The sequence below is a fragment of the Ascidia mentula genome, chromosome 1, assembly GCF_947561715.1.
Source record: "Ascidia mentula chromosome 1, kaAscMent1.1, whole genome shotgun sequence".
Taxonomy (NCBI): Eukaryota; Metazoa; Chordata; class Ascidiacea; order Phlebobranchia; family Ascidiidae; genus Ascidia; species Ascidia mentula.
Genome location: NC_138566.1, coordinates 11,446,588 through 11,472,426, shown reverse-complemented (window position 1 = coordinate 11,472,426; position 25,839 = coordinate 11,446,588). Strand labels below are relative to the sequence as shown.

General features: G+C 39.4%; 2 protein-coding genes across 2 annotated transcripts; both read right to left on the bottom strand.

The window, feature by feature from the left end:
• Positions 1-1,288: 1,288 nt before the first annotated feature.
• On the bottom strand, positions 1,289-18,688 carry LOC145916739 (nipped-B-like protein A). Its single transcript, XM_083002823.1, has 44 exons — positions 18,550-18,688; positions 18,322-18,478; positions 18,186-18,261; positions 17,734-17,813; positions 17,603-17,673; positions 17,455-17,531; positions 17,223-17,350; positions 15,809-17,150; positions 15,683-15,749; positions 14,332-14,529; positions 13,885-14,109; positions 13,603-13,770; positions 13,323-13,534; positions 13,162-13,248; positions 12,611-12,860; positions 12,304-12,464; positions 11,014-11,195; positions 10,705-10,921; positions 10,554-10,633; positions 10,364-10,496; positions 9,883-10,095; positions 9,431-9,538; positions 8,959-9,221; positions 8,572-8,779; positions 8,289-8,435; positions 7,873-8,007; positions 7,603-7,755; positions 7,419-7,518; positions 7,278-7,332; positions 7,075-7,210; positions 6,642-6,876; positions 6,183-6,337; positions 5,585-5,794; positions 5,198-5,284; positions 5,011-5,130; positions 4,606-4,773; positions 4,005-4,172; positions 3,669-3,764; positions 3,455-3,601; positions 2,953-3,281; positions 2,682-2,862; positions 2,420-2,519; positions 2,282-2,364; positions 1,289-2,158 (listed from the first exon to the last, which is right to left on the bottom strand). The coding sequence occupies exons 1-44, from the start codon at positions 18,617-18,619 to the stop codon at positions 2,009-2,011; spliced, it is 7,728 nt and encodes a 2,575-aa protein (XP_082858949.1). The 5' UTR covers positions 18,620-18,688; the 3' UTR covers positions 1,289-2,008.
• Positions 18,689-19,856: 1,168 nt separating this feature from the next.
• On the bottom strand, positions 19,857-25,627 carry LOC145916752 (serine/threonine-protein kinase PLK3-like). The gene is made up of 10 exons (XM_083002833.1): positions 24,973-25,627; positions 24,112-24,357; positions 23,746-23,957; positions 23,534-23,678; positions 22,053-22,202; positions 21,561-21,966; positions 21,272-21,425; positions 21,010-21,169; positions 20,710-20,874; positions 19,857-20,605 (listed from the first exon to the last, which is right to left on the bottom strand). The coding sequence occupies exons 1-10, from the start codon at positions 25,576-25,578 to the stop codon at positions 20,402-20,404; spliced, it is 2,448 nt and encodes an 815-aa protein (XP_082858959.1). The 5' UTR covers positions 25,579-25,627; the 3' UTR covers positions 19,857-20,401.
• Positions 25,628-25,839: the final 212 nt, after the last annotated feature.

Sequence of the window (25,839 nt, the reverse complement as noted above, 5' to 3'; positions counted from 1 at the left end):
GCTGTGAAAAGTTTAGTTGAAAAACCATCAAAATGTTCAAGGGCATGTAGCTCAAAATTGAATCACAGAAGTATACCTTAATTTGTGATTTTATGTTAGGCCCGCCTCTTGGCTACGCAGTAAGGTGAAAACTAGTTGCAAAATAGTTGCTTAAAGCACCCCCTAGGGGTTATTTCGGTCCCCGATCAGTCATTATTTTAGCTAAATGGGCTGCAAAAAATGTAAGATGGTTTTGCGAAAAAATGAATCACAAAAACCTCATCCAATTTGCAATTTAATGTTGGCCCTAACCCTTTTCTACGCAATGGCAAAAAAAAATTGTCACAGGAAAGTTGTGTTGGTTGCCCCCTGGGACTGTTTTTGCTATCCTGTAGGACAAAAGATCCTCCTGGAGGCTCCTCAGATCCTTGCTGTGTTTTAGCGGATGCAGCCGCAATCAATTTTTTTTCTCCATGAATAGTACCAATAGATCTTCATGGGTCACTGACCACAGGAATTGTGGTTGGCAAAAAAGAAATCACTCAGTATGGGTAATAATGGTGATAGCCTTCAAAACTAGATTTTTGGGCTTTAATACTGATATGCGGCCTAAAAGGATTTACTGTTCCATGCTTCAACAGACGGGTTCCAAATATATCTCTTACTACCAAGAAACAAAAACTAATTACAGTAGTCCAAATTGTTTTTTGACTCAAAATCCACTCCGGGTAATCTAACTTTTTGGCTTCTAACAATTTCTCGACCCCGTTTATCACTGTAGCCTACTACAAGCGTAGATGTTGTCAAAAAACGGGATTCGAAGAACAACATTAAAAACTCAGTATTAATAACAAGAACTCAAATCAGAACTAGTACATAGGTACATGCAAAATCGGTCAACAAAAATTATGCGTGTGACTACAATCATAACGCTTTTTTCAGGGCCGGAAAAACATATTAGAACAAACTGTTTTTCTGCAATACAAAAATATAACGAAACTGATCTTCCCATAATTCTATTTTAAGATACCGTAATCCTATTGCAAGTTGTACAATCTAGAAGCGATCATGTACCCTTTGAACATGCCATAACACTGAAGGCGCGGTTCTTTCTACCTTCCCGCCTGACGACCAAAACCGCCATCGATGCGTCACAATGACTTTTGTATCGTAACAACTCCACCTAGAGAAAATGTCTTCATCCACCTCTGGTAAACCACTCCATGTGCCACCTGCCCCGTAACCAGAGCAAGGATCAGGGTAGACAGAATTACAGGGAGTTCAGAGAACAACATGCACTCGGTTTAGTTGTACTAGCGATTTTACTTGAACGTTGTAACGTAAAGTTCGTACAACATTTCTAACAAACGGAATCAACGAATAAAATATAAAACAATCAAAACTTGTCAATCGCAGAATTAACATCAGAAAAAAATTTCAGTTTAAAACAGAAGAGCGAGTTTGTTGTAGAAAAATGTGACGGGGAAATTACCGGGGGCCCGCTGCAGTTGTTTCAACATTACATCAACAACGAAAGAACGAAAACAAGGCGAGTATGATAAAAAGAATCCGCAACGATAAGAAATGTAACCATCAACAAAGCAAGTAATACTTTCAGAACATCAACAATGCAAGCGACTTAGAAACAAGCCATCGTGCGCAAGTCAGTCATATACAAACATGTTAGCGGAAAAATGATTTGCGAATCTCAGTCGACTCACGAACGGGTCGAGTAACTCGAATAGAAAAATAGGTTTTCTCTACCTTCCTACAGCGCGTTCTTTAAAAAAGCGACTACAAAACTCCACAAACGTGAGTGGGCGATTTATGCGATCAGCTGTCGACACCAGTACCTAAAACGAACATTAATCTCAAGTTTTAACATTCGGTTGCATGCTACAGCGGACCATAAAGGTGCGCCGGCTTATAAAATCTGATTAAAAGTTGTAGAAAATAAACTCTCTGCAAATACACGGAAGAATCCAGTGGCAGTGCAACGACATATATGACGTTATAAGGTTGAATTTGGTCAAAAACCCTGGAAGTCTTCTTCGGAATCCGAACTGCTTTCCAAGTAGTTCGTCTCACGACGCTTTCTCATCTCCGGGGGAGCACCGCCCAACCCATGCTGTCTATGCTTTTTCTTTTTGGTTTTTAATGCTGTGGATTGCCGAATTGCCTGCGGATAACAGAATGAAAATGATGTTTCTATAACTTGTTTTTACTCCCTACGGTAAAATTGAACACCAACGCAATAGAAAGAAGGCGGGTGTAACATTGATAATAACAACTTTTTACGTACCGACAGGGGAGCGGGTGGTTTTGTGACGTCATCATCTGTGTCGTTGCCACTTTCATCTTCTTCATTGTCTTTAATCGGAGTTTCTGCAGTGAACAATGTGTAAGTTGGACAAGCTTTTACAGTTTGCTGTAAACTTACCGGTGCGTGGAGTTGTTGTTGGTTTGGATGGAGTCTTCTTGTCCTTTTCCGAATCGGAATCATCTTCATTTGGATCGAGTTTGTTCATCAGTTCGTTAAACTGTAAAAGAAACAACATCATGTAGTTCACTACTTCATATTCTTGTTTGCGAATCGGTTAAAAATTGTTCAGGAAATTGTACTTGAACCAACAAAAAATAATTCGTGCGCAAATCATTTCTGTACGAAGTCCTGAGATCTTCTTTTAATGGCATTTTGGTACCTCGATAAATTGGGAGACGATCGCCTTTTGATATTCCGGATGTTTACACGACATTCTGTCCTTGATTCGTTGCAAGTGTTGCAAGGCTCGGGTTGGTTCGAATCTTAGATCTGCTCGTCTACGATGACATTGTTTGTCGTTCGCTCGATTCACTTCGTTCGGTGAATATTTGTGAATTTTGCTGCGAAAACAGGTGGATTTTAAAACAATGCAAAAAGTTTTGAAGTAATCTTAATTTTGCCTCAATTATAAAAAGTTAAATGCGACTCACTTGTCGGTAAATCCAAACAATGTTTTGAGATGTTGTTTCACCCATAGAAGCAGAAGACAAGCGAGAGAAAGATGAGCAAACTCCTTGATGGGGTCATCTGCATCCGGCAACCTCGCCATGATCGCTTCTTCTCCTTGGTCTTCGACGTCATCTTCTTCTTCTTCCTCCTCATCATCCGAACTCTCACTCTCACTGCTGCTTGACGAAGTTGAGGAATCGGACAAATTATTTTCCTCTTCATGTTGTTTCTTTCTCCTCATCCTCTCTTCCAGTTTAGCTTCCCGCTTAATACGGCGAGCTTCTTTCTTTGAAACTTTTCGCTTCAGAGACTGAGAATTGCATAGGATTGTGTTACAGAACTATGTTGAAAATCAGAAATTTTTTTCTGGCGATTTGTTTTTCTGAAGTTTCAGGATGTTATTTTTACCACGTGTTATAAATATGAATTTAAAATCTGCCGAATTGTCAATTTTACAGTTTTTCGGGTTCAGTGAAAACTCACTTCCTTGAAACTTTGCAAGACGTTTGTCCCAGAAACTGAGACATAAACTTCGATCTGACTCATGAGGAACAGTGGTTCGTCCAGTGTGTAGTATGGAAAGTGAGCAAGGTTGTCGGCGATGAATAGAAGCATGCTCAGCTCAGTTTTCTGTGGAACGAACGTGGTTAAACGTCAAGTAGGATGTTGTTTCTATGTAGACCAATAGAAATCTTACCACTGTGTCGTCGAACAACTTGAGAAGGGAAAGAAGAAACGCGCGGCGATGTTTCCGATCCGATCGAACCATTTGGTAAAGATGATAACAGTTCGCCTAGAAATTAAAGTAAACAAAATAAAAATAAGTTTCACGATTGTTTGTAAATGTTTATAATTTTGAAAAAACAATCGTGTTACAAACGCATAATAATATGAAGCAGCGATCCTGCCAATCATGCCATTGCATGAAATATTACTGCGTTTAATATGAAGCACATTAACTTCATCTAATCCTGCCTGACAATCGGCAAAGGAATTTTTTACCAACAGAATTGGCACAAGCCATAAAACCAACCTTATGAGTTCCAGAACTTTCCTCCAAACCGGCGACGGTTATTTCCCTGTAACCCCTGATCAGTTTATTGTCATTCTGGACATATTGTTGTAGTTTGTAAGCCAACTTCATTCCCTGCAAAGCCTGACTGTGGATGAACCCAGAACTCCTTTTATTCAGGTCATTCAACTGCAACGTAATTTATAACAGTTATAGTTAACTGCCTCAAAATTTATATAACAGTTATAGTTAACTGCCTGAAGTAATTTTCAAACTTATCGAAGTGCGACGGATTTTGAAAGGTTTGACCAACTTAGTACGTAACAATTGTATCAAGAAGACTTATTCCAAATTTCTATTCATCGACTGAATTCGAGTAAACGAAAAAAAATATATAGATAGTGAATGTTTCAAGATGTGGTGCACGGGGATGTCACAAACTAATAGGTCCTTACAACGACACAGTTTTGGAACCACTGGCGCAATCCTCTGTCCGATATTATGTTTACTATTACTATTGATATGCTACTAAGTTTGAATAACAAGCATCCGCTATCAAACTATGCCACAATATTTACAACGTATGAAAGTCCGCATCATACGTTCGCTACCCTCTGTTCACCTGTTGGTCTGCTTCTTTGTGAACAACCGCCTCAGGGTCGGAAGCAGCAGCGATCAGGTATGGAATGCACTGCACCGGATGTACGAGACCTTGTTGCAACGTGAGATACACAGTATGAAGTGCAGCGTGACGAACCAACACGTTTCGATGAAAGAAGGATTCCAAAACCTACAAGAAAAAACATTTGCCATGTTCGGTTGGGAGAAACGTTATTCTAAGTTTGAGTGAAATTTAATTTTGGTTTTACTTTATTTTTTTAATTTTTATTTTTAACCTAGTTTAGACAAGGGCCATTTTCTTGTGGATGTTCAAAATACCGTAATGTTAATATTACGAAGATTACTTTATGGCGAATACAAACCAATAAAATTCAACAAATCTTTAGTAACAAGCACTAGTTTTTACCTGCTTGAGGAACAGTTGCATGACTGATGACGCCATACCACTTGACACGTCACAAATTTCTTTGATGTCATCATCAGTAGTCGTCGCTTCGGAGGTCGAACGGTCGTGGGTTTCTGCCTCCTGTTCGTAGGAACAGAAACATCACGTGATGATTCAATGACATGATTTTGTGGATGTGTTAATTTACCTGCTTGGCTTTCTTCACACTCGCCTCGGCAGCTTTTTGCATTTTCACATCTTCAGTTTGAAGATAGTTTTGTAGATTTTGCAAAACCTACAATAAGCAAAGTTATAAACCGACAGTTATTGCACAGACTAAAACTTTCACTCAAGTCAGAAGGTTTGCGTGTTGTCATTGTTGCCAAATATTACTATTAAATGTGTTTAAATTGCTGACTGGACCACATCAGATGCCCAGCTCGTTTTTAAACATATTATAAGCTCCATCCAGCTCCTATGTGTTCACATTTCTTCCATCAAATAACAGATAGATAAACTAAATGTCCACAAACCACCCATCGATCATAACGTTTTCGATGTTGTTCAACATGGAGACGAATATCAGAATACAAACCTGGGTCTTGAGTCGGTCGGATGTCTGATAAGGATCGAGTAGAGAGTTGTAAAGTTCCCGTGAGCTTGCACGGAACATCATGTTGGGATCTTGTATCATAAGAAGACCAAGTGCCGCTACAGCAAAACCTCGAAGTTCCTGCGTCTCGGCAGTGGTGTTGAGATTGGCGAAGTACAACACACAATCATACACCTTGTCCTTTACACATATCTGTACAAAAAAATAACATACTTAAGACTAATGTGATACTAATACTGTTTCTTGCGTTTGATCGGTTATAAGCTACAGTATTTACAATAAAAAAATACTAAAAATATAATGATAATAATCACAAAATCCGCTTTACTTTCCATGGTTAAACATGTGTGAAATATATTTGTATATGTCAATTAAATCCAACGCCACCGACAAGCATACTAAATATCAGGAAGTACTGCGTCTTTAGTTCAGTATATTGCTAGGAATCCAAATACACAATAAAATTTTACATTCAAATTTTAACAATGAACGAACTTGAAACGCCTTTATATCATGTGTATGATGTGGAATTAAGTTTAAGTCGAATTTTTAAGTTTAAAAAAACAAATATTTTACAAACCGGAGTTTTTCCTTTTAATTCCTTCTGGTCGAAATCGAAGTTCTTGCTGAAATGACCAATGATGTGGAGCGCACGAACAAGTTTGGTATAAATTTGTGGAAAAAATATCGAGCGGTTATTTTGCTGATGTTGATGCCGCTGACTCGACAAACCACCTGTGAGCATTCTTCGATTAATAACTAGGACAACGTTCGAATTGCTGTAAACTTAGACAGAAATGCGTAGTTGCAGGGAGGTGTCGACCGTGAAACCATGTAAGGATATTAGTAAATATACTGGAGTTTAAAAGTAGCCTTGTTTTTTAGTTTGGTTGGCAAAAACTGCTGCGTCTTGGTAAACGATATTCCACAGAATTTAAAATAGGATAACTTGTATTCGTCCGTAAAGAACGCAGTCGATGAGGTGCTACACAATCAAATGTGCGGCTGCGTTAATGCTAGAAATGAACAGATAACTTACGGCATAACCTCTGGAAGCAATCCCACACTAGTTTGTAGTTACGAGTCACTTTAGTGGTGATAGCGCTTAAACACGCGATGGCAGCAGAGACAACGGGAAACCGTTGCGTGAGAATGAGACGAGACATGTCCTCCTCTATCGATGCCAAGAAGAGGTCGGAAGGATGCTCCATGAGAGGAACAGAAAGTTCGAGAGTTCTACAAACTCCATGAACAATCATCATGTCGTTGGTGGACTGAAAAAGGCACAATGGTAAATTTTACAAATCGTTCGACATTTAAAAAAAAACTTAAAATCCCTAAGTGAAAGTGGAAAGGAATGTGGGAATTACATTTAACGAGTAACAATATATTATCATGATGAAACCACTAACACGTCTGTCTAAAGGTGGCAGTTCGTAGAATAGAAGTATGTAGTTGATTTGTCGACTTACGTCACACTTTGCGGCAAGATAAGGTTGGAGCGTCATCACATGAGGAACCAAGAGTTTGGGACGAATTCTTGCAAGTTGAACCAGGGTTTGAATTGTTGCCACCAACCTCACAACACGATCCTTCGACTTCTCACCTCTGCAGGAGACAAAACAACATTTTAGTTAAATAAGTAAATTTTTATGTTAAATTCTCCCACTCATACTTTTCCTTTCCCGTCTCAAGTGACGCAGATGACGTCATCGGTTCCGTAATCGATTCTAAAAACCAAACATTTGTTGTTGAAAAGAAATATATCGAGTTTCTTGGGTGTGTAAACTTAAAAATGCATGAATTCGATACTGACCGTTCTGTTTATCGAAGAGTATGACGTGTTGAACGAGACAGTCAACAATTTGTTTACACGAAGTTTCAACCCTGGGGTTTCTCACGGGTGTGTCGATCAACTGGAAATCAAATAATTTAAAGTTGAAATCAAGATGTGCGGAAACAACGTGTTTTGTACCAAACCGAAGACAAAACCAACATACATTTTTAAAGAGTTGTTCGATCCATTCGTATCCTCTTTCCCGGTTTGCTGCCACGATGTCAGTGATCAACAGCGCCTTCTTGCGGAGGGATTGGTTGTCATGGGGATCGACGGGTGTGAACCACATCTTCATGAAAACTTCGTGCACCAGTTTCTGAGACAGAAATTTTTGTTATTTTTATAGGGTCCTGAATTTTTTTACGATCGCAGTATGGAGAATTTTGAATTCAGAATTGGTTTTGGGTTGATGGATAACAGTCACGTGACTTACTTTGATCCCTTCCTCATCGTTGACTCTTCTGATCATCTTCACACAAGCATCTGTAAGTTGTGGGAGATCGGGATATTCGTGACACAAATCACGAAGGATTTTGATGACGCGTTTGCGTACACTCACACCTGTATCCTGCGATCAACAAATCCGCCGTCAGATTAAAAAACCTCATTAATTCGTAGCAGGAATCTTTTGGCAAAATTGATTGGGATTGTTACTGATTAAAAATGTTTTTTTCCAAACTTTGTTTGCAACATGGATGTTTATATTACCTATAAAACATATATTTTTGCAAACATTTACTGGTTATGGTCTGAAAAAATGATTTAATGGACAAACAAAAGACATTTTCCTTTCAAGTTAAGGTAAGAAGTTGTAGCATGAAATATTTATTATTGTTATGTTGTTGTTACCATGATTCTTGCAGTCAGCATGTCATAATAATATTTGACGAGTTGCGGTTTGAGGAGAATAAACTTTCCGACTAATTCAATCGCAGCTTCCCGGACACTCGTTGAAGGATCGACCAAACTTGCTTGAACGCCCTTCGCTATGTCCTCCTGTCGTCACAATTAAACCATGTTAAACGTCGCCAAACAACTAAATCTAAGTCAAGTTAAAAAAGAAAACAAAACAGGTCCAATAGCTCGATTTGTCTTCTTCTTAGTTCGGTATCAAACTAACAGAGCTACTTACACGTTCCATTATAGAAGGATCTACAGCCACGATTTCTGCGAGACACTTGATGGCGCGCGTGCGCAGTGCAACAGCAGTTTCCTCGCGCACTCGCAGAATGTGAGTGAGATAAACGTCAAACGACCTCGAGAAAGGTCTGCTTGAAGCGAGATGACGAGTCACGAGAGCCGCGTCTTCAACACTTAAACCAGCAGCCAACTTGTCCGCTCTGCAAATATAGTAAATATAAGCAAATCAGTCGGAAGGACTTCGCCAAGTAGCGACCTTTGAACTTGGTTACTAACAGCATGAATTATGAAATACACGTGGAGCGAAGAAAGCGTAAAAAACAATTTATAAAAAAATACTTCTTTTACCAATAATTTGTCAGTATTACAAAGAACCCACTTCATTTGCAACTCGCTCATTGGAGGTAATTTCTTTTCCTCCTCATCCAGTCCTTGCTGACGTTTCAGAGTTGCCACAGCAACGGCAGCTGACGACGCCAACTCGAGCATGGCATCCTTCTTGTGTTGACATGCCTGAAGCTTCTGGCTTTGTGCGTCAAGCTGTTCACCAGCATCACCACCCATGTCCTCCTGCCTTTGTACCTGCTCAAATTCCAGTGACACGTCCCGGAGCCATTGGGCGATATAGAAGTTGTGAGCAAACTGTGTGGAAACCAAAACCTCATTATTTTGAATTATATTTTTTAACCAAGAAACAGAAAAAAATGCTGCTTGGTGACCGATGATGGTCTTGTCAGACTGATAATAGCTGTTAGGCCGGAACAGTGTCCACAGCTATCAATATTAGCTCTATTGCTTATAAAAAAACAAATGGAAATCAGAAAACACTTAATTGAGTCAAGACAACCTACCAATAGTGCTGGGTCAGCTCTTGAATTCCTTCTTAAATATCCCAATATAAGATATTGTAGTTGTCGATTCAATAATTGCTCTTCACTTTCAACAAACTTCTCTTTTTTCTGAAAGATTTTTTTATAGTTTAGCGTTCAGTAGTTTTACTTTACAGGGTTTATTAATCAACTACTCTCTTATTCTATAAAGTGCATTTTTCTGACTTCCACAATTTTCACCTCACTATGCTACCAACTGCATCTTTACTAACTGCCCGTTTCTTTTGCATTTGCACCAAAACTTAAACAAATGAAAACCTTATTTTTGTTTTTTCCAACTGAACCCTTTCTCTTCCTTGATATTTGCTTTCTTGTTAAAGGCTTTTTAGGTTCCTGTGAATATCTTTTTCTGTTACATATTTTGTGCAAGAAACCAAAAAAAAGTTTATGTCAAGTCAGCATCTTGTTCACACCTCAAGTTCCGGTTTATTTCCCGATTCCTCAGTCTCCATCGCTGTTTCAACATCAACAGCATCTTGTAACCTCTGCAAAAGTGACCGAATACTTCCGACATCAGAGTGGCTTGTCACTGTATCCCGTCGCAGTTTTGCCGTAACAACACCCAAATAATCAAGAGCTGCTACTCTGAGAGACATCTCTGTGGACTTGGTGTTAAATGTGTGCACCTAAAAGCAATGCTCATATCAACAATGGAATTAACATGTGTCATGCTGGTCATGTAAAAAGTCAAAACAATGAGTATTTCATGCATCTATGAAGACAACCGCTAATGAAATAAATTCAAATATAATTAGCAATGTGCACCATATTGTTCATGCCTGTCCAACTTATGTTGCTTAACAAACTTATTAGGACAATCAAGTTGCAACACATTTCAATTGGATATCCTAAACTTTAGTACTGTTGTAAACTCATAAAAAATAATGAACTCACCAACAATCTTCCAAGTATGCTGAGAAGCATTTCTGATGCAGGCCACTCTGGTTTGTTGACAGTGGCAAGAAGATCATGAACCATGTTTTCAAACAAAGGTCTATAGTCAGTCTCTTCTGATTTACCGGCACACCTATTGAACATTTTGATTTTCTCAATAAAATTCTAATGTATTTATTAAAAAGCTTACTTTTTCAAAAAGACAGACAAAAAGTTTTGGCCTGTTCTTGAAGCTGTGTCGTAATTGGTCACAATCTTTAGTTCATCAATCTAAGAACACAAGTAATGATTAGTTAGATCAGTTTTATGTAAACAATCTTTTAACTAGTTTTGACGAGCACCTTATGCTGCATTTCTGCTTCGTTGTTCCCTTCATGTTCTTCTTCCACTTGTGGGTCAGGAAGATGACAAATAGCATGAACCATCTGGATTATGAGAGCAGCAACCATCTGTATGTATTGCAACTCCGCTCCACTTCCAGTTGTTCCACTTCCTTTCCGACCTCCAGTATTTTCTTCCTCATCAGACGAGTCTACAGCTTCTTCAGCATACGTCAACCTGAACAAAATTCAATGCTTAGTTTTTGCTATTTAATAGAAAAGGAATGGCTAAAATCATAAACATAAGTTGAAAAATATTAAATATTCTACCTATAACTTCTCAGGTTCCTCTTGCTGGTTGGAAGTCGTGCAAGAGATTGTATAATATCTTCCAGGATTATAGATCGGTGCTTATCATAACGCGAGAAAACTGTGGTGGTCAATCTGATTGCACTTAACTGAAGTTCACGAACATTTTCAACAAAGAATGGTGATATACCCACTGTAGAAATCTGTGAATTACAAAATCGGGGTGTTTCTTAATTTCTTTAGACCTTTTTAGAGGATTAGTACAAAAAGCACATAGAATATAACCTGGTCACCAACACTGAAACATCATCATGAAAAATTGCAGGTCAGAACACCCCCCTCAGCGTTTTGGCACATTGTTTTGTGGGGTGTGAAAGTGCGATTAATTTCCCGTTACGCAGAAACGAACACTACGGTCAAGCGTTCGTCCTTGCTGTTTCTTTGTTTATCAGTCGCGCGCGCTGCATTCACGCGGCGATGACTCTTGTGAAACAATCGTTTGTTGTGCCGTTGCTCAATAACCCGTCAACAGTTTTCGAAAGCGCCACCTTATAAGTTTTTTTGTAATTGTAATTGTTTGACAAAATTGCACCAAAATAAATGTAGCTAAACGAGTATTTTATATTTCGTCTGTTTTTTTTTTTTTATATATTTCGCAAATTATCTACTGCTAAAACATCGATGTGTATTTAGTGATGCAAGTCCTAGACAATTACAGATTTGTTTTTAGAGCGAAGGGTCGAAATTTTTTGGGAATTTTCCAATTTTCCGCTGTAAACTAAGGTTAATTAATGGAGCATTGCAAAATACGAACGCCAGCGTTGGTGCGAATCGTCACATAAACCATGGCTTCCTGGCTTTCGCAATTGCGTAACACTGTGGAACACTCGATGCAAGTTTTTGCGGTAGTGCTTGCGCCGTAGTTTTATTACCACGACCTTGAAAGAAAGGTTTAAATATACGTGTTATCTAAAAGGAATTAAATGTGAGCCTATGTTATCAAGAAAACATACAAATAAAAACTATGTTGCATGCGGTGGCCTTATATTCCTCTTTGCACATTTGCGAGCGCTAACAGCTGTTTTCAACATGCGTAATATTGGCAACGTGTTCAACAACTAGACTGGTTTCCACCGAGATTTGGACAAAAAATTACAGCATGATATATGTCCGAAAAAAAATGTAACCCCATCTAACGGCTTCATTAATTAGGTACCGAAACCGAACACCCCCTCATATTTTTTCTAGATCCTCCACTGTTTCGGACCATATACTTTTATGTATAAAACAAATGATGGTTGATCTACTGACCTGGAGAACCACTGTATCCGTTAATGGTTGCACCGCAACAAGGTCCCCCCACATAGTGAGTAAGATATTCAACTTGTTGTACAATTGCAAAATTGTTCTGTTTTTAGGTCCTTTATAATGAGCTCTCTTCATCTTTGTGCTTGCAGTACTGGGTAGTTCAGCTTTAATAAAGATTAAAAAAGTCACATAATAAGATTTCTATTTATCTTTAAACCATTCAGAAAAGTACAGTTTCATATCATGCTTGTATTAGGTGATAAACAGTTGATTATCTTAGCAAGTTAAACACAAGCATGTATGTCCTCACCTTTTCCACCTTTCTTCTTACTCGATGCAGTTGGTGAGCGATACACTGGATCATATTCTGGATAGATTGTGTTGGTGAGCTGGTGCCTTAGTAGTTGAGCAGATCGCTCCATGATGTCATCAAGGTAGACAGCCTTTGGCATGTATGGTGCAGTCATAACATGCATTGCCACCAGTGATGCCTCAGTTGATGCATTAACTCGGTCGAGTCGACATTCACGGTTCCACTTTTGTTCTTCGGCACTGTTACCCTTTTTGTAAAGATTCTCATTAGCCAAAGGGTCAATTCTAAATCTAACTAAAAGTAAAAAAAATGCATTAATAAAACAACAAAACAGTGAGTTAACAATTGCACTAAAGACGACCACAGATGGTGTTTGAAACTTCTAGTCTGTTCTTGCACAATAAAAACGTAACTTTATTAACCGACGTTTCGCCTGTTATCCAACAAGGCTTCCTAAGGGTAATGGTACTAGTACAGAACACAACCGCAAACTTCTGTTTGCAGCTTTAATTTATTCTAAAACACAAAATAGTAACTACAACCCTTACTGATGGTTTCATTGGTTTCAAGTACACTCCATCCCTAATGTTTGGCTCTAACATAGCCAGGAGACGAACAAGCTGTTTTTTGGGAATCTAAAAGAACAAAGAATAAATTAACACATTGAAGTGTGCAGTATTCATCTAAAGACAAAAAAAAATAACACTACCTCACAAAGATGGCCGGTAACTTTCAGTTTTGCCATCTCGCCACTTAATTCTTGCAATAAAGCACGAGATAGAAGCAAGCAATGTGGAACTTGAGCTGTTTGTTCTGCAATGTCAGCCATAGCTTCCTCCAACACTCGGGGGTCGATGGAGCGCATTTTCTCAAATATGGATGAAATGAGAGAATTAACTCTTTGGAACAATCCAACTCCATCTACAAAAACCAACCAAATCTGAAACTACAACACTAACTCCGCAAACATGAAAGAGTGATAATATTACCTTCAGTATGCATTCTGGACTCCACAGCTTTCCTCCTTTCCTTTTTCCTCATCTCATCATGATGAGATCTCTTCCGGTCAGGGGAACGAAACTCCTCATCCCCAGAATCATCACTTTGAAGGTGAATAATTCTCTCTCCTCCCGATGACTTGTGTTTCCTTTTTTTTCCTGACACAAATGAGCAAAAATATATGAAAATAAATATACATGATCAAGCAACTAGATATTCATCATGCAAGTTCACAAAAATTCAAGACTATTGACAAAAAGTCTTGTTCTGACCTTGTCGCTTCTTGTCTTTGATCCTGTCAGCCATTGTTCTGTATGCACCGAAGTCATTTTCTAGTAAACGTTTGTCGTGGTTGGTCACATTCATTTCACTTGGCACATGATCCATATCCAATTTATCCAGAAGAACTGCAGGTTCGTTGTAACTTTCTCTGCGATCTGAACCGGGTTGTGCTTGGAAAGGTTTTGGTGGAGGTTTGCGCTCCCTAAATCTCCTCCCTGGGTGTTAAAAAAACATTTCCACTCATTGAGTCACTTTTGGTACTGGCAAAAAAACATAAATTTCCAATAATTTCTATCAATAAATTAAACAATCCCTCTCGAAAAGAAAAAAAAATTACATTGGCAGAAACGACATCAAATGTATCAGCATTTTACCAGGCACCCAACACTGAACATTCACACTTTCACACTCAAACCATGCATTTACAAAATACCAACCAGTATTATCAAGTGGGTCTATAACAACTGCAGCATATAGTTTCCCATTCATGGGCCACTTGGCCACAATACGGGTACCAGGCTGAAGTTCCCCAAAATTGGAAACTTCTGTGTCATCAGGATACATGACGTCTTTAAGTTTGAAAATATCCGCTTCTTCATCATCGGCAACAAACTTTACGCGTACATGTTGTATGCCTGAGGTGTAGCATGATGGATATGTTTTATTTTACTTTAGGGATCACAAAACTCTTCAAGTTTCCGACATTTTTATTTATCATCCACTATATTTGTGTTCACCCACCAGCAAATAGATTATTGTTTTAAATGTACACAATGACAAATCATACAACACAGACTGCACTCCCTTCAATACTCTCTTTGCTGCCACCTTTGCCAACGGCCTTTGATTATGCTACAACCAAATGACTCAATAAGACCTCTCACAGTAAGGAATAAAACAATCTCAATCTTCCTCGTACACACAAAGCTGCATTTCTTTCTCTGTTGAGTTTAATATCACTACTTGCCTGTAAAATGCACAGTGACCATTTTAGGTTCTCCGGTTGAAACATTTTTATCATTTTCTTCTTTTTGTATACATGGGATAGGACTTGTCTGGGCAGAGCCGCTTGAACCTGGATTTATTCCTCTTAGTTTGCCACCAGAAACTTGCTTCAAAACTATTACTTTTTTTCTTAGAATTTTGTTTTTCAAGGCAAGATCACCGAGGTCTATTTTTATCAGCTTCTTATTCTTTGTGACTACATTTTCCATTGTTTGTTTGTTTGTTACAACAATACTATTTCCTAAGCCTGCAAAGTGTTTCCAAAATATGGATTACTTGTAAGTTGTAACCTAAGCTTACATACTGATCCCAAACAAAAATCACAAAACTGCAGCAAAAATATTTTACACTGAAAATAAAGTTATTTTTGTGTGACTGAAATCATGTTTTCCTTTCACTGTGTGTTACTAGCAGTAAAACAACATCAACTTCTCAAGATATCTGTTGAAAATAACGTAAGGGAGAATCAGGAAACACAGATAACATTAAAAATGCACATAAAATTAACTGATAAATAACTGAATATAATTCTGACCTGTAAAAAGTGTTAATTGAAAGCTGCAGTTAAAGCTACTGTCAACAACAAACTTGCTACACTAAGTCTGGTCATAATATTTACTCTGGAAATTAATTAACTGGTTACAGTACACTCTTCATAAACTTCACTGTGTTTGCAGCAACAGACCTAAATCCTCATTTTTGTATAAAATGATGAAACAATGTAACACAACTTGAAACTATGTCTACAAAACTATATACAGAATTAACTTTTGTATTTTTCACCTTTCTTCTTATTTTTTCCTCCTGGATTTGGTGCAGTTGGATGCCGAGTTTGGGTGGAAGTATATGCCTAGAGAAATTTAACAATTTGTATGTGTATAATGTAAGCAACAAAATTCAGTATTTTACCTGTGGTGCATTGGAGTAGTTTACTGCAGGATATGTTGGTTGGTCAAGTGCATTAGGTTTTTCGCCAAAACGTTCTTGTTTGTATTTGTTTGATGCGGGTGTTGACATTCCAGCTTGTATACTGGGACCAATATGACCATGATCTCCCATACTTGCTATATGTGATCCATTTTCACCAGGTTTGTACATTTTTGAATGTGGGGTATGTTGGGTGTACTTCTGTAGATGAGGTTCATGATGTCTGTTTGTTGGCTTGGGTTGTTGCAAATCACTACTCCTTTGGTTGGGATACTGACTTGGGTACTGTCGCTGTCGCACAGGGTCAGGCACTTGGGAATGATGCTGATTTGAACTGAAGTGATTAGCATCTGGTTGCACAGATAGTCCTAATGCTTCAGTGTACGGAGGAGGTTTGGATGGGGTATGTGGGGCCATTCCCTGGTTGTTTACTTGGCCGAAAGTATGACGTTGGGTATCCCAAGATGACTGATGTCCATAACTTGGTTGCATCTGCTGTGAACCAGGTGTTACTTGTGGAGAATACATCTGGGGTGTCATAAAACTCCCCTGTCCTGATCCATGGCCGTAACCAGTTGAAGGGGTTGGTATGTTACCATAGGAATACTGCTGAGCCAATTGTTGTGGAGTAAATGGGGGTGATGAAAAGTTGGCAGGTGGAAATAGAGACTGTTGAGTTGGCTGAAAAGTTGCTGATGAGCCATGTTGGAAACCAGCAACATTGTGACCAGGAGTTTTGGGGTGTTTACTCAGTTCTTGGGACCTTCCTTCTGGTAACTGAGGTTGTCTGGAACTTCCATGTCCCAAAGGCAGACCAGCATGTGAAAACTGTTGATGTGTTTGGTGGTGAGATGAGTCTGGAAGATAAGACCTTTCAGGAGGGGACTGCATTGGGGTTGCTTTGGAGTGTGAACCCTGGTGATGTTTACTGCTTTTGTGGGTTTTACTTTTGCAAACTTGTTTGTCACTGGAGTTGGGCTTGGAGATCGATGCATGGTTAGCAGAGAGATGCTGATTGTTAAACACTTGTTTGATCATTGCAGAAGCAGCATCTTCTGCTTTCTTTTGCCCATTTTCATCTAGCTTGGGAGTGCTGGTTTCCATTTTATTTTTTATAGGTGGAGAAGTCAAAGAGGATACAGTAAATGCTTGCTCAGACCCCTTGCCATGTACATCAGTTGAGCTCAGAGTTTTCACACGACACAGTTTCAATTTTAGTGGGGCTGCAGAACTAGAACCATCACCACCTGCTGGTACAACTCCATACTCCACACGCTCATCATCGGAGCTCTTCTCCTTTTTGCTTTTACTCTTCTTTGTTCGTCTTGCACACAAAATTTGTTTAATGAGGTTTTATGGATAGGTGCAAAGTGGAAAATAAATTTCAGTTATTTACCTTATTTTTAGGCGTATTTTGGGGTTCTCTTCTATGACAGATGATTCTACTTGACTTACAAGACCTTGATCTTGGGAAGGTTTTTCCTGGTAAGTGTGCGGTTTCACTTCTGGTTGAGGAGTTGCAACCTATACCAATACACATAGCTTATACCACGTTCCATGTACAATTTACAGTCATCCAGGGCATAACACAAAACTTTTTAACATCTAAAAAAATAATCTTTGTCTACCTTTTCCACATGCCTAGGGTTTCTGGGCTGAGGTCTAACAGCCTGTACAGGTTTAACCACGGGTCGGTGTGAATTACCTGAAAGACATATATACAATACACAAATCTAAATTACTGCTGCTGTAAACAATTTGCCAAGGAAATCATACCCTGGTGAAGAGGTGGGTTTGACCTTGAAGCAGCAACTGGGTCATTTTGAAGTGGGTATGCTGGGACCGAACTGCAAAAACACAACAAATTCTTATGTAGCTGGAGTTGACATAACATGCAATTTCCTTACCATGTTGGGACGATTGGTTGGTGTTGTTGATATGCTTCAGAGTGAGACATGGGCATGCCAGCATTAATTCCAGGGGGAACCTAAACAATAATTGTATCCAAAAGTTGCACATAAAAATCATCCACTGAAGCAGAGCACACTAGATCATACCCAAGCTGGGTTTTTTTTTGTGTCATTTGTCTGTCATTGACCTAATTTTTTTAGAAATGTCAAAAAATAAAAGCTGTTTCGGACACAATGTCCCAAAGGACATCGGCTGGTAGACTATTGAAGTTGCTTACATTTTTGCGAACGAAAATTGTATTATACCGTAAATGACCAAAATAAATTGAAAATGTCCTAAATTTTTGCTGGCATTTCGGCCATTTGTCAGAAATTTTTTAGTGAAAAAAAAACCCAGTACCCAAGTGTTTAACAAGTAAGAGCTAAATTGCCCAACTCAAAATATTTACCATATTACGGCCATAAACATCATGTGTGTGTTGCACAGTTGGTTGGAATATGGAACCTGAAGTAATACTTGCGTCCCTATAAATCAATAAAGATAGAAATAATGAATGTCAATAAAACTATTTGCACTAAACTTACCTGTAATCACTTTGATTTCCTGTAACTGCATCCATGATGTGGTTCATAAATGTGGAATCTGGTGCCTGCAATAATTTCGTTGCCATTTCATGTCGAGACTCGGAGTGTGACAATGGGTGATTTGGCACAGGATGGCCATGTTGCATTTCACCCACCACTGTAAGATAAACACACACTCTTAATGGATGTAAAGCATGAAACATCAGAAAAATATAACACCATTCTTACAGTCAGTTATTCCTGGAATTGCGTATGGTGGGTTTACTGGAATTTTGGAGAGGTCATTTGGAAAATTCATCGCAAACGAACTGATTACATTTTAAGATACATTTAATTAGAATGGCTACTTATACTAAGAAACACCTTAACACACAATAAGTTTATCAAAAAGAAACACAAATATCACCACATAAACAAATGATAACAGTTTGATAAATCAGTCCAACCATTTTCATAAGTAGGCTACTAGCTCGCAGATTTCTTAATGGTTTCGGTAAAGTAAAATTAAATTTATAAATATGGATAAACATAGCAGGAATGCCAGCCATTTTCGTGACAAACTGTTTTATAAGACAACTATACAACACAGAGAAAGCAATCTGCATGGATTGATGACTAAACCAAGGTAAAGAAAACTCTATTGCACACAATCGATAACGATCCTTTTCCAAAAAGAATTAAATTCTACCTGTCAAACAATAATAAAAACACCTATAATTTTTTACAAGTTCCGCCATTTCCAGCTTTTCCGATTTTTGGTTCGCTCATCTCACAAACTTGTCCGCTAAATGTCGCTAATGAACAAAGAAGTATCACAAAAGGGGTAGTTGTGTTTTATTTCTATTGACCGCAGAGAATACATGTTGAAGTGCAAACGAATAATCAAAATGGAATTTATTTTTTATACATTGAATCATAAGTTTAAATTTATAGGTTAATGCGATGTTTGATTTACTTTTTAAATGAGTTTTGCGGGCCAGAACAATTTCTTGCTTCAAAATAACTATGAAGCTATGACTGCTGACGTATTTTCTAACTTAAAACATAAAATGTATGCAATTGTAGGCAAAAAAACAGCATTAAACAATACCCCCATCATTAAGAAGAAACATACATATCACGGTTTTTAAACTTAAAAAAAGTGGATTGATCAACATTTGTGTTCCACGTAGCACATCACTTGAGTAAACTTCGTGCAAACATTGTTGCATTTGCCCTGTCATGTCCAAAGTTGGGCCTCAAAAATCCTGCCAATTTTAACAAGCAAGACAAGTTTATAAACATAGGCCTAAATACTAATGTTTATAAATTGTATTTGAGAACGTTTTTACTCCAACAACCCACATGCAACCTTACGTCATTATTGAATAATGTAACGTGGGCATGTTTCCAAGCCCTTATTTCTACATTTATCTTTGCTGCTTCAAATTTGCGACCTTCTTCAAATCGGTTAATCTTCGCCATGCGCTGTTCCAAACTTACCGAATGCCCTGACTTTTTTTAATCCTGAATCAGCATTACACATTCATAGCAATTTTTCATTTTATTTTGGGCAAGAAGTCATCGTCACCATAAATAATCAAACAATTGAAAATAGTCGCGTCGTTGCCAAGCACAGGGTTTGGGAACGCAATAAATAAAGCATAAATAAATCTCAAAATATGAATAAAGTCATGTCAGCAGCTCTGGCATGTTCGAAGATAAAGTACAACTTTACTGCTTCTCGTCTTTCGTGAAATAAATAAATAAATTAAGAATACACACACAAAAACATGAACAACTAAGTAAAGGCGGTAGGCACAATTTTGAACTTTGCGTTGATCTTTTTGTAATTTAATATAAGGAGAAGAAAGTAAAAAAGCTAGACCCATAGAAAGCGTAGTAAAGAGGGAGCACCACAGAAAACGAAAACGGAGCAGCTGTAGTTTACACGTGGTGCACTTAAATACAAAATTATTTTATAAAATAAATATATGTTCTTTAATCAAGCAGCAACTTTTGAATTACTGCAGGTTTTCCACCACGTACTGCATTATTCTCGACATTGCACAGGTTAATTCATCACTCTCCCACGCCGAATTTACACAGCTGTGGTTGGAAGGTCGGGCTGGTCACTAGCGGTGAAGCAAGCATGGCAGACTTGGCAAAAGGGATGAGCGTCGCATTCCACATCAGCAAACATCTGGTGAAACAGATCGTGGATGGTCCAAAGACGACTGACGGATCGTGGGGTCATAGTTGATGATGCGATATCACTTCCGGTGAAGGTGGACACCTTGCGTTCCTACAAACATTCTATGTTAAGAGATCAACTAAAAAGAATATTTTGACGCTAAATCCGCATTAACAAAATAATTAATAAGAATACGTTCATTAAGATAAACACACCTGGTCAACCACTGTGAGTTGCAAACATGACTGACGATGCAGATTGGAGATGTTTATTTTCACGTGGTCCTTGCAAAAGTTAATTTGAAGCGTCCCATCACTTAAGTACATTGCCACGTAATCGTCAGTGCGATGCCACGTCATCAAACGGGCCACATTGTGTGTCTGTTGAATAAAACAACATAAAATATTTTTTAAAGCATAAAACTATTTGTACTGTGGTGTTCAACAACAAATCGCTTTTTGTTTAGCACTGCAGAAGGAAAAGAACCACAACATTATAAAAAAATAAGTCGTTACCTGTACTGTGGAAGACACTGAGGAATTGCGGCTTAGGTTTCTTTCCATGTAAGTTGTAAAGCTGCGAAGCATTTTAACATATCGCTCCAAAGTAGCTGGAACCTCATCGTTGGTGAAAATAATTGGACTGCTATCGTCGCCAGACACGTATTCCATTATCCTGATGAAAAATGAAACCGTTAGAAAGCGAACTATCGCATTCAAGGGGAATTGATAACATTTGTATTAAAAACTTCAAAGTTTAATACAACTTTTCACTTACTTTCCGCCAGGTAGGCTTGCCAAATGTTTGCCGTCGTTAAAGAGAACACAGATGCGTCCGTTTGCCAGTTGGTAGCCGAACCCGTATCTGTTTGAATAATCCACCCACTTGCTCACCCACGTTGTCGTGGCCGCGTTCGCTGAAGCATAGACATCTAAAATTAAACAAGAATAAGGATAATGCTTTTAGCCGTCTTTTATCTTTAAACAAATCGGTCACGGGTTTTAAAATTAACAAGCAACTGTCACCAGCTTAAACATTCCCGCAAAAGCAATTTAAGATCATGTACCTGGTTCAACTGGATTCTTTGTGGGCGCTTGTAGTGTAGGAGACTTTTTGCTGTCTTTAAAATTCATCGCGGCGGCGCGAACGCACTTTCCAGGCGAAGGCATCTTACTCAGGTGCTTCTGTAGGCGGTTGGCAATCCGGCGCACAGGACTTTTACTTGTCGTTGCCTCAAACATTCTGACCCTGGATAGACTGCGAGTTTGTTTCTCCTCGCAGCAAACTTCATCCAGTTCCTTTACACGGGCAGTGCTTGTGTCCACTATGGTTTTTTCGACTCCGTTTGAAGCTGTTTGCAGAGAAATAGAATCGTCTCCAGTTGGGAGACGTTGTTTGCAGCTTCTGGAGCAGTCTTCAGTGACAACTGATATTGGGGTGCAAGCTGATCTAAGTGGAAGGTCGGCAGCGTGCTACAAAAGAATATCGATTGTTAACGCTTTGATCCAGTGATGCACGCAAGCAAACTTTATTTGCGCCAACATGAAGTTATCGCTACCTTTTGAAAGAAAGCGTGGGATTTAATTTCTTCAAGGGAAGGGCGCGCCTTTGGTTTCGATCTCAACATAGACTTCACCAAGTCGGAAGCTTCTGTTGAAACGGTGACCGGGATGCGGTATGAATTTTTCAATATGCACCGGTAGGTATCCTGTACATGAAAAAAATCAATATTAGCTAATGGGAGTTTGTCCAGTGGCATCAAATGTGCCTAGTATACAATGACTCCATTAGTAAAGCTTTGCCGGGATAAATGACTCATTGCGGCTTTCAACCAACGAAATCGTTATTTTCATGCTTGCTTTACGCGTAGCTTAACAGAGGTGTGCTTCAGGCTAGCGCACGGCAACGTCATCATATTGCGTCAAAGTGAACTTGACGCACGACATTTATGAGCTTCTGTTTGACCAATCCCCAAGTTATTTGAACCGCCGCGGTTGTGAGAGAAATTTCCACTATTTCTGTGGCGTGGGGTTGTGATTAAACAGCCGTCAGACGAGACGGAACACTTGCTATTGGGAGAAATGCCACCACACACGAACGAGTCGGGCGACAACAACCGCAGAAAAGTCTGCCCTTTGACGTTTTGCGTTTACTGCCGCCGGTATCACAAACCGGGTTGAAAAACATGTAGAATAGTTTCCTGTCGATCACAGATGTCAGTGAATCACCAAGTTTGCGGTAAATGTCATAGGCGAGACGAATTTTTTTTTTATATTTTCGTTTCCTCCGATTGAGTATGAACGTATATAGGGTTCAGTTTCATTTCTGTTGCAAGTAAAAATTGCGTCCTGTTTTTACATTTTGAAGTCAAGTTTACTTAATTTTTGTTGCAAGTCCGATAACGCATCATACAAGTAACTAGAACTACATACGTCATTCCATCTGCGGCAAGAAAGTTCGATCAACAAGATACTGATCGTACAAGAGCTGTTCAAAGCGACGCGTGAGCGATAACTACTGCCTCAACACTTAAGTAAACATGCACTAAAAAAACAGTCGCGCATACTCAGTCAAGGGACAATGTCGACATATACATAACCAGTCAGTCACATGAAGCAAAACTGCCGCTGTGAGAATTTTTATGCTTGCGTAACAAGGTGGACATAATTGAGCGATTTCCGCATTCCTATACAGCGAGAGGGACAGTTCTAAGGGATGACGAACGTTTGAAATAAAAACCCACTCCAGACAACAAAGCGCGCCTTTCGCCCGGTAACGGCGGTCTAAGCATTTTCTTTGTGCGCAGTTCGACCAACGCTGCGAAGCTTCAGTAACAAACCAGTTCGAATCTTTTAAATCAATTGTAACAAGCTGCGTCTTAACCTAATTTTATAACCAAAAATGCGTTTAAAATGGTGACGAATGATCTAGGTTTGTTTGTAATAACACGGGGGTAAACTTTTGTATGACAAATATGAAGCATATTAACGGAATATCTTAAACAAACTGGAGTGATATTTATACAATTACAACACTCACCCGCAAGCTGGCGGTTTCGAAAGGTGGTTTTCCAACCAGAAGAGTGTAGAGAAGACAGCCTAAAGCCCAAATATCTGACTCTGGTCCATGACCTTGGCGCTGTAACACTTCAGGGGCGATGAAATTGGGCGTGCCACAGATAGTTCTGAAAACAATGAAGAAAACGCAAATGAGAAAAACTTCATACAGGGGGGTAATTATGATTTACATACTTCTTTTTGCCAGTCTCCACTCTCGCCGCCAGACCGAAATCACCAATTTTCACCGCCATGTCGTCGGTAAGGAGAATGTTGCCAAGTTTCAAGTCCCTGTGAATAATACCCTTGCCATGGAGGTGAGTAAGACCTTCGACGATCTGTTTTGTGATGCTGCACACCTCTTGTTCGGTGAGGTGTTGCTTGCGCCTCAGGTATTGAGCGAGACTCTGCGGATGTAAATAAAATCATCATTTTGATGGTTCATGCCACTTAAGCAAGAAATCATACAGCAGCAACTGTCTACGTCAATTAAGTCAGGTAATAAATCGGGCGTCCGTTTCTGAGAAGTAATCAACAACACTAATTGTATCGCAAACTAACCTTCTTGTTGCAAAGCTCCAGCAGAATACAAATAGACGACTCATCCTCGAAGCTGTTGTAGTAACTGACGACGTTGCGGTGTCCGCTCACTTCCTTCATGATTTCCACTTCTTGGTCGACTTTTTCGCGTTGTTGAGGACGAACAAGACGCGATTTGTCGATTATCTTCGCAGCACAAGACCTTTGTTGTCCAACAGAGGACGTCTGGTTGACTTGAACAACTTCGTAAACACGAGCAAATCCACCCTGCAAATATATAAAAACCCGTGACGCTTATTCGTTTGTAAACCATGACCGCTAAAAGCCGACCTTTGTGTGGAACAGGCACGCATTGGTACGACGCGATATAGGGACAGGTGGTAAATAGGTGCGAGACAGCAGTGAGGCGAAATTGCAGGCGATCTAAAAACGGTCGGGTCAACATGGTTAACGTTTGAACTGCATCCGGCAGCTAACCTCGCTCTCTCCCAACTCCCCTCTAAACTAACAAACAGTACATGGACGTCAAAGGCAGCGTTTAAGTTGCAACGAGAAAAATCAAGAAGGAAATTGGCCGCGCTTCTTGGTCGCCCACACACAGGTGACAAATTTACCAAAAGATGCACAAAAAACAGAACCCGGGGAATGACGTTGGAATGGGCAGCTGCACACGTGCGTGTATCGCGTGGATTGCTGTGTTGAGGAAGTTATCTGTGCGATCATTTCCGCACCGCGTCACCATCGCACATTACACACAACGCGTATATTTTAAGTTCCGCCGTGTTACGCGTGACGTCATTCAGAACGCGGTTGTGGCTTGAAACTCGCCGCGATTACAGAAGCTGACATGAAAGAGAATGATTTCGGTTTTAAATAAATTACCTTGCCAAGAAGACGCTTCTTTTCGTAGACTGTGTTGGTGACGGAGTCCACTAAACGACGCGATTCCTCGGCGATAAATTGTTCGGATTTTGTTGACGAAGCAGAAGTCTTTCTGGTCGGTCTGTGTTGCCCGGCTTGGGATCTGACGGAGCCCGAGAGTTTTTGGGACGATGACGTGGTTGCATCTTGGTGAGCAATTTCAACCGGAAATTGCGCATGGATTACATTGCTGTTATTATTGCTGTTGTTGTTGTACTTGGTGATGTAGGGGGTTGTTGTCTTGCATGTCTCGATTCCGACTTTATGTCGGTTAGATTCTCCTTCGCAACACGAGGATGTGGCAGATGAATACGCAGATAAAGGCGCACTCTCGACTCCAGAAGAAGCCGGTATGCTGGAGTAGGTGGATGGACAGTGGGACGAACAAGCCGAACTTCTTCGCGACACTGAGAAGTTGCAAAACGACTCCCTCAACTTGTCGTGAAACGTCGTACCGATGCCGCTATCACCCTCCATCTCACTGTGTTTTAAGTTGTCTTTGTTTGCTTGCTTTAAACTTCGCTGCATGGCGTAAGTGTAATGCGTTTGAGCTGTTATGTCACACATATCAAAATATCAGATCAGCGTGAATAATTTAGTTTCACTGTAAAACAAACATAACTGTTTTTAAAAACTTCCTAAAATTCTCTCACAAACCATGCAGGTAAGTATCACTAACAAATATTGTCTACTGACCCAAATAATATTGTAAACTGTTTCTACACCTGTATTCGATTATCACAGCAAGCCTGTAACAGCGCAAGTCTGAAAATGTTTGACGTTACGCACAGCAACTGATAAATAGCCCGACGAAACTGTGCTCGGCCT